The sequence below is a fragment of the Portunus trituberculatus genome, chromosome 43 (assembly GCF_017591435.1).
Source record: "Portunus trituberculatus isolate SZX2019 chromosome 43, ASM1759143v1, whole genome shotgun sequence".
Lineage (NCBI taxonomy): Eukaryota > Metazoa > Arthropoda > Malacostraca > Decapoda > Portunidae > Portunus > Portunus trituberculatus.
Genome location: NC_059297.1, coordinates 6,424,496 through 6,433,669, shown reverse-complemented (window position 1 = coordinate 6,433,669; position 9,174 = coordinate 6,424,496). Strand labels below are relative to the sequence as shown.

General features: G+C 40.6%; 1 protein-coding gene and 1 non-coding gene across 2 annotated transcripts; both read right to left on the bottom strand.

Annotated features, from left to right (window-relative positions):
- Positions 1–5,608: 5,608 nt before the first annotated feature.
- On the bottom strand, positions 5,609–5,682 carry Trnav-aac. Its single transcript has one exon. It is a non-coding gene; the product is annotated as a tRNA-Val (tRNA).
- A 14-nt stretch (positions 5,683–5,696) lies between these two features.
- Positions 5,697–8,888, bottom strand: LOC123518126 (MAGE-like protein 2). Its single transcript, XM_045278764.1, has 3 exons — positions 7,871–8,888; positions 6,278–6,903; positions 5,697–5,931 (listed from the first exon to the last, which is right to left on the bottom strand). The coding sequence occupies exons 2-3, from the start codon at positions 6,899–6,901 to the stop codon at positions 5,800–5,802; spliced, it is 756 nt and encodes a 251-aa protein (XP_045134699.1). The 5' UTR covers positions 6,902–6,903; positions 7,871–8,888; the 3' UTR covers positions 5,697–5,799.
- Between the last annotated feature and the right edge of the window lie 286 nt (positions 8,889–9,174).

Here is a 9,174-nt window from a genome sequence, read left to right as displayed (position 1 = left end):
TGTTAAGTGTCCTACATGAGAATGTGATGCACGTCAGAACATAATATTGGGATTTCCTGGGTGAGAAGTTACGTAAAGAGTTAAGCAAGTGGCTGCAAAACAGGTAAGCATGCAAATCGAGTGACCATCATTCACTTCCATTATAAACGTTTGCCCTGTCTGCAATTCCCGGGTGTGCTTAGAGCCTCTAACGCAGTGGTTCCCAAACTGGGGGGCGCGCCCCCCTAGGGAGGCGTAAAGAGAATTCAAGGGGGGCGTGAAGTCATCTGTTAAAAAAAATGTTTTAATAGATTATAAGAATAATAAAATCAAAGAACAAATATCTGCCATTAAATACATGCAAAATATGATTATAGCAGTCACTCCAACGGTCCAACCCGTTTTCTATTAAGCTAGTTTTTGTTACACGTTTTGAACGCGTCACTGATACTAACCACACTGACGCCACTGAGCGACTCGTCACAATCTCGCAACCCGTCAGCGTTGTGCGCTGTCATCCTTCAAACCTAGGATTTCTGATCTCGTGAGGAAGAAGCAACAACATCCATCTCATTAAATTAGTTCATAAAATTGTGCCTAAGTCTCATGAGTCTTTCCAAATATTATATGTAATGTTTTCAATTTATTTAGATTCTTAAAATTGCAAGTCAATTTTGCCAGTTTGCTAAAGTTTTTTTCGCTCCCTTTCAACCAAATGTGTTTAGTTTACTTAGAAAAAATGTCTCTCTGGAATGTACTATTATTTGTTTGAGTGGCTTTCATTATTAAAATTTAATACAAACAGAGATCTGTTTTCCTGAACAATGCTAAGAAATAAATGCAATAAAATAAAATAAGTTCACATGAGCAAAAGAGGAAGTGGGAGGGGGGTGCGACGGTGCGTGCGGGTCTACTGGAAGCAAGAAGGGGGCGTCAGGTAAGATAGTTTGGGAACCACTGCTCTAACGTCTTGCAAATAGACTGTCACTGAAGCGCAGGACTTATTCAGGACCTGTTCAGTTCATCAATGATGTAAGAAGACTACAAGAATTACAGGCAAGTTACATCGAGAAGGAATACTTAGAAAATGTAGCAAAGAAAAAGCACCGCATGCGGAGAAGAGGACGGCGCAGCGGTGTTCGTGTGAGAATGAGGAGACGTGGCATGAGGACTCCGCTGCCAGCCATCACCTTTGGTAATGTACGCTCAATTAGAAATAAAATGGACGAGTTATGTACCAACTGTAAGTTTATTCAAGAATATAGAGACAGTGCAGTAATCGCCCTCACGGAAACCTGGCTGCAAGATCGGGATGCGGACAGCACAGTGACTATTGATGGGTTTGTGTTAGTACGGTCTGACAGGAAAGGCGTTGATAAGGACCGAGGGGGGTGGGGTTGCCGCTTACGTGAATGACAGATGGTGTTCACAAATTAATGTTAAGAAGAGCTACTGTGATAATAACATCGAGTATTTAGCGTTCACCTGCCGACCCTTTTATCTACCACGTGAATTTAATAAGATAATCCTAGTACTTGTATACATACCCCCCGGATGCGGATGAAGCTATAGCAGCTGATATACTAGAAAACTGTGTTACAAACTGTGAAAATGAAAGTCCGAACAGTGCAATAATTATTTTAGGAGATTTTAATCACTGTGATTTTCAAGGAAAAGTCCCTACGTACGAACAAACAGTAAACTGTCCCACAAGAGGTAATGCGACACTGGACAAGATGTATTGTAATATTAAAGATGGATATAAAGTTTTTAAACGACCAAACATTGGAAATGCAGATCATAATATGCTATACTGTGTACCTACATATAAACAATTACTGAAAAGAGTTAAATCGAAAGAAATTGAAATTAGAGAATGGGACGATAACAACAGACAGCGATTACAAGCGTGTTTTGACTGTACAGACTGGTCTGTTCTGATAGAAAACGGGACTGACATTAGCACTAACTTAGATATTTTTAATGAATACTTCCACTATTGCTTTGATATGATAGTACCGACCAAAACAATAAAGATATACCCAAACAATAAACCATGGATTAATAAAGAACTAAAATCAATGCTAAATGAAAAACACAGACTCATGCGAAATGGAGGTGATGTTGAAAGAAGAACATTGCAAAGAAACATTGATAAGAAAATTACTGAATCTAAAAGAATATACAAAGAAAAAGTTGAAGGCTTGTTTAAAACAAATAGAGTAAAAGACGCTTGGAAAGGACTTAAAACCCTGTGCGGGCACAAGAAGAAACAGAGTGTGCCTGAACCGGAAAATATCAATACATATGTAAATGAAATGAACGCGTTCTTTGCTAGATTTGAAAGACATAATTTCAGTGATGCGTGTAATGAGGTAATGACAGAAATTCAGTCTAACAATGATGAAAGAATTATAATTAGGCAAGAAGACGTGCAGAAATCCCTGCAGAATATACGGGCAGGTAAAGCCACAGGGCCAGACGGGATACCTGCTAGGGCACTAAAATGCTGTGCAAAACAACTGACACCCGTACTGACCACATTATTTCAGGACTCGCTGGATCAGGAGTGGTGCCTTATAAATGGAAAGAATCTGAAGTGAAACCTATTGCAAAACTAACTACCCAAAAGATCACAAAGACTTCAGACCTGTAGTACTAACATCTAATATTATGAAATGTTTAGAAAGCATTGTGAAAAACTATATATGTGGAAAAACAAATAATTTAAAAGACCCTATGCAATTTGCTTACTGTAACAATAGAAGTGTACAGGATGCAACACTTGTACTATTAAATGATATTAATAAGCATTTAGACAAGCCCAAATCACAAATTAGAGCACTGTACATCGATTTTAGTTCAGCATTTAATACAATGCAACCTCATATTTTGCTCAATAAAATGCTAGAAATGGGTGTAAATAGAAATATTTTAAGATGGATTTTTTAGCTTTTTAACCCAGAGACCGCAATATACCAATGTAAATAATGTTAAGTCTAATGTGATAGTCACCAACACAGGAGCCCCCCAAGGTTGTGTATTGTCCCCAGTTCTTTTCACCTTGTATACAGATGATTGTAGAAGTGAAATTGATGATTGTACTATTATAAAATATGCTGACGATACAGTTATCTTAGGAAAAATTGTAAATGATAATTATGAAGGTTATCTAACTCAAGTTAAAAAATTCGTTGACTGGAGTAAACAAAATTTTTTTGGAGCTTAATGTAAAGAAAACGAAAGAGATGATATTTGATTTTAGAACTAAAAATAAACACGTACCAGACCTATTAACAATTGAAGAAGAAAACGTAGAAAGAGTTAATCAGTATAAATATTTGGGCTTTATGATTGATGACCAGTTGAAGGGAAGTGTCAATACAGATATGGTGTCAAGGAAATGTAACCAAAGATTACACTTTGTACGTATTTTGTGTAACCTACATGTAGATAAAATGGTCATTAGCCTATTTTACAAATCAATTTTAGAATCAGTTTTAAACTTTTCAATCACTGCCTGGTATGGAAAACTTACTTGCAAAGATAAAAAGAAGTTGGGAAGGATTGTTAAAAAAGCAAGAAAACTAGGTGCAGAGACCATATCATTAGATAAGCTTTATCAAATAGGTACAATGAAACAAGTAGACAGAATGATGAAAGATGCAACCCATCCGCTACATAATTGTTACACACATCTTAAATCTGGAAGAAGGTTAGCACTGCCCATGATGCGTACTGATAGATACAGAAAGTCATTTGTACCTAAAAGCATTCTGCTTTTCAATCATCTATCATCACTATAACTTCTAGCTTTAAGTTGTCATGATAACTGTAGGTGATGATTCATGATAGGGATGGTGACAACTTGATATCACATGTATATTATAACAATGTTACATTTTATACAAAATAACCTATGCAATGTTTCTTGTTAATATTTTATGTTTCCTGTTTCTCTGATTTTATCTATATTTTTAATGTGTATACAACTACTAAGAAGCTCTAATGCCAAAATGAATTTCATTTTGTATTACATTTTGTAAAACAATTTGACGAATAAAGCATCTTATCTTATCTTATCTTATCTTATCTTATCTTATGAAAAGGCACAGAAATGAGTGCAGATTACGACTGTATTTCTCATGTGTAGTTTCACTAATAAGTAGTGAGTGAGGGTATCCACTGAAGCAGGTTAAAAGAGAAGCTTCCTGATTCAACGAAAAAAAAACTCATATTAATATAGAGAGGATTCATAAATGTCTTTTCAGAAAACAGGTAATTCTTTATTCTTTCTCTTCTTTTTAAACAAAAATAAATTGGGAGTCTTTTAAATGATGAAAAAAAAAAATCCAAGCTGATCAGCCACCGTCTTGAAGATCAATTTCCGGATCTTTTCGCACCACTCAGTTCATCTGTCCACAGTTGGCAACAGTTTTTGTTATTCAAATAGAAATTTCCGATCATCCTTCACACTCTCCCAGCCTTCCCTGAATCACTTTTGCCAATCAAAAGACACATATGGGACAGTCTATTCTCTATGGACTTCACATACACACTATCTTTGAGTCTGTCTGGAATCACTTCTTGTAACTATTTCATTTACATATTTTTATTTTCTTTATAGGAAGTAGCATAATGGGTGTTCCTTTCTCTTCTCACGTTTTGTATTGTATATAGGCGAGACTTCTCGGCATGAAAATAGTATTAACAGCTGTAGTTTATAGCCCTTTCTCCAAATATCCTTATAACTGCTTATCTTGATTACTCATGCCTCTTCCGGAGGGCTGAGAGGAAGACAGGGCGGCGATGGGAGTGGGGTGGGGGCTAAAGGTGGGTGAGGCAATGGTGATTGAGGTTGATTGCTGACGCACCTACCATTAGCTTAATTGTTTGCAGGGAGATGGCTGGTTATCTGTTATCTTTGTTGGATTTGATACAGGGAATGGACCACGATACAACTGATTCTAGCGTTCCACGAATGTGTTATCAGTATTGTTATTTGTTAAGTCTTACATCTATAAGGTTTCTTTATGAAGTTATACTTTGCTTATGGGATCCTACCTATCATATTTAGATTGGTCTAATTCCCACTTTTATTTCAGTCTGTCTCTGGTAAAACATTTTTTCCAAGCTTAATAAAGTATGCTTAAAGTTCAGCGTATAATACTAAGCATGCAACTCAAAGCAAAAATGATCGTTTTATTGCCTCTGTATATGTTTTTGCTCAGCAAATTCATCTTGTGCGGCTCAATTGAAGTACTAACTGTCCTGTTGTATACTTATTATAATTATATCGACGGATGATAACCAAGTGAAAAGTGACTGTGTGTGCGTGAGTGCCTGCGTGCGTAGGTGTGTGTTGTGTGTGTGTGTGTGTGTGTGTGTGTGTGTGTGTGTGTGTGTGTGTGTGTGTGTGTAATTCACCATGGTTGCCTGCTGGTCACCCAGACAGCCTTTCCAATTACGGAGCGAGCTCAGAGCTTACAGACCGATCTTCGGGTAGGACTGAAACCACAATACACTCCACACACCTGGAAAGCGAGGCCACAACCACTCGAGTCACATCCCGCACCTACTTGCTGCTACGTGAACAGGGACTACACATTAAGAAGTTTGCCCATTTGCCTCGCCGCGCCCGGGACTCGAACTCGGGCCCTCTCGGTTGTTAGCCGAGTGTGCTGACCACTACACTACGTGGTGTGTGTGTGTGTGTGTGTGTGTGTGTGTGTGTGTGTGTGTGTGTGTGTGTGTGTGTGTGTGTGTGTATGCTTCTGTTGATTAAGTGACGATGGTGCAATCATCTCTCAGCTGGCTTCTTCACGAGAATTTGGCGCCACAGTGGTTGCAGCGACGCTCCCGCATCAGCAGGCAGCAGACGAGGCCCAGCGGGAAGAAACAGATGCCCAGACAGATGCCGCACGCCGTGAACTCTTCCTGCACGATGCCCACCTGAAGAGAAGGAGTGTTTGGTGCGTGGGAAAACTGAGGGGTGGGATGTTGTACATGTGTGTGTGTGTGTGTGTGTGTGTGTGTGTGTGTGTGTGTGTGTGTGTGTGTGTGTGTGTGTGTGTGTGTGTGTGTGTGTGTGTGTGTGTGTGTATGTGTGTGTATGCTGTTCTTTCAGCAAGAGAGAGAGAGAGAGAGAGAGAGAGAGAGAGAGAGAGAGAGAGAATGGAATATCACCACCAGAATGACTCCTAATTCATAAGGCTTCTGAATGCATGAAATGAATAAGATGGGAAATGCAGTCACACAAAACGAAAGGAAATTAATTGAAAGACAAGATGTTGCTCACCCTGCAGCCTGGACAGTCCTTCTCACCCATCTGCCTCGGAGGACTCGTCACCGAAGGAACTGCAGGCAGGATGACAGGCGCTGGAGGATCTTTGTACCTCAAGGTGGGAAGACGCCGTGATGATCTCTCTTGGGGTGACCCTGAGAGTGCCGGGGAGTCCTGGAGTGACCCTGAGAGTAGCGGTGGGTCCTGGTAGGTTCCTAATGGTGTCAGAGAGTCTTGGAGTGGATCTGAGGGTGGCGGTTTGTCTTGGCAGGATCCTGAGGGTGGCGGTGGTTTCTGGAGTGGCAATGAGGGCTGTGGTTCGTCCTGGCATGGTCCTAAGGGTGACGGTGGGTCCTGGAGTAGCAATGAGGGCTGTGGTTCGTCCTGGCATGGTCCTAAGGGTGGCGGTGAGTCCTGGAGTGGCTCTGAGGGTGCCACTGGGTCATGGCATGGCACTAAGACTGGCGGAGGATCTTGGAGTGTCTCTGAAGGTGGTGGTGGGTCCTGGCAAGGCTCTAAGGGCGTAGGAGGGTCTTGGAGTGACCCTGAGGATGGTGGTGTGGCCTGGCTGGTGCCTGAGCGTGAGTGGCAGCTGGCACCCGGGTGCACGAAGTCTATGGGATGCGCAGACTGTCCCATCACTGCAGACAGAAACACTCATGGGAATTCATTATGATATGTAAGAAGGCAATGACAAAAGCTATAGCGCTCCGCTAATCTTGTGAAACGGTGCTGTTAGGTCCGCGAAGATCTGTAGATTTTTATGAGCCCTGAGGTAGTCCTGTGTGGGTATCACAGGCGTCGCAGTTGGCCGGTCTTCCTCAAGAAGGCACAGGTAAGACGAAGGACAAAAGGTTGCCGGGAAGGGTGGCCGCTCAGTGGACCTATTTCGCCAAGTTTATAGTTTTACTCTAAGATGACAGAAAACGAGACACTTATCTATAATTGTAGGGATATCTGATGCAGTTTAAGTATTCATTTAGTAATAACACCAATATTATCAAGACCTAGATTATAAGAAAAATAAACATTGGCTAAACAAGGTGCTGTGGAAGGTCATTTCCCATACATGTCGTTTTGATGATGTGGAATAGTAAATACATTGTCAAACGCTTCGAGGCCTAAACTTGACTATGATCTACAGGCTTTAGCGAACTTCATGAACTTAACCCCGGTTTTCAAGGAAGTTTTTGACGAACACAATGACAATGTAACAAGAATTTTGCATTGTCAAAAACAAAAAGGAAAATCCATGAGAGTCTAATTAATCACCGTAGCCTTCGACAATAGTCCAATTGAGATCAGAAAAAAAAGAGTTTCAGAAGAAATAAATATAAAGGGAGCTGCAAAAAAACAGTAAGTCTTCACGTGACATTCATTGTATAAAACTTACACATTTATACCAACACATATATTTATCTGTTCTTTGAAGGCTTCCTGCCGATTCATAGCTAAACTAATAACTAAGTCTTTTCCACTCATTTATTATTTTAACAGAATAGGTAAATCTGCTTTTTCTCTCCTTTTTTTCAGATTCATGAAACTTCCCACAGGCAACTGACGATACACGCGTTACACAGATCCTTGTTTGAACAGATATCCATTTACCTATGATACTCGTATGACCACAAAGTTTGAACTGATGTGTTGGTGTGAGTACAAACGCCCACTGAGGAGCTCCAGGATGATGTCAAGGAAGGTAGGGGCTCTGATTAAGCTTTCCTGGTTGAGATGCTGAGGTGCGCGACGCGAGGTGTTGAGTTGAGGCTTGTCTGGTCAGTGCACAGGCTTGGCAGCTTCTGACTTCACTGCACTGGGCTTCGGGGCACTCTTGCTTCATCGCTGCGGTCATTGCCTTATCATCAGTTACTCCATTGCCATCCCAATGTAGCAAGCTTCGCTACTGTCACATTTTTATTGTTTATTTTGGAGGATGGTCTTTTTCTTTCCCTTCCTCTACTCGTGGTCAAGTTTCTCTTTCCAGGATACTCACATATACGTGTGTGCATTATTATATAAAAGGGAGGAGAAATTTTACTTCATAGAAATAACTACTCATCTATTGTTTTTGGCTTTCGTTTTAGGTATTTTGTTAAGGTATGAAGTATTATATTTTTTTCTCTATTGCTTTTCTCCACGTACAGTTAGACTGGTTTCCCTATCAATGCTTTTCTCTTCTTCCTCCTCCATCAACTGCACTGTGAGAGCCAAATTGAGTTCAGCATCGTTCTCACGGTTCAGTGTGGGAAACAAGTTGTTGCCGTAAACATGTTATATACGTTACTCTAGTTAACGTACAGTGACACAAATACATAAACAATCTATCATAAAATTCTTTATATTATCACGATATATCATGTATTTTTCTAACATATCAGCTAAATTGTCACAAGTTAGCAAGCAGAACCTGGTGAACAGTATGCCAGTGGGGTACGCGAACAGAGAGGGCTCGTGAGTGCACCCAGCCAAGAGTGGCATCTTTGCTGCTGCAGAGACGCCTCGCGATAGTTCCGAAATTCGTCTCCTATTTCCGCATTTCTACATACTTGTATCTAAGGAACCAATAGAGTGTTAATGTCACAACGTGGCAGAGAGAGAGAGAGAGAGAGAGAGAATTGTGTAGTAGTAGTAGTAGTAGTAGTAGTAGTAGTAGTAGTAGTAGTAGTAGTAGTAGTAGTAGTAGTAGTAGTAGTAGTAGTAGTAGTAGTAGTAGTAGTAGTAGTAGTAGTAGTAGTAGTAGTAGTAGTAGTAGTAGTAGGGAGGCGGTGGCATAGTAGATAAGGTGGTGAGCGTGGGTTCGGGCAGACGTCCACGCGTAGGTTCGAATCCCACCACGTACAGCTTTAAAACACTGCCAGCTGTCGAGTGGTTTAAAGTTACCTACATGTCACCATGATACCCAGGTTCTAGGT

Bases quoted from the DNA above. Each gene is read 5' to 3' on its own strand.
- LOC123518126 (XM_045278764.1), bottom strand. From the start codon at position 6,901: ATGGGACAGTCTGCGCATCCCATAGACTTCGTGCACCCGGGTGCCAGC. The intron at 5,932-6,277 runs GTGAGCAACATC...CCTTCTCTTCAG, and splicing joins AGGACTGTCCAGGCTGCAGG to GTGGGCATCGTGCAGGAAGA.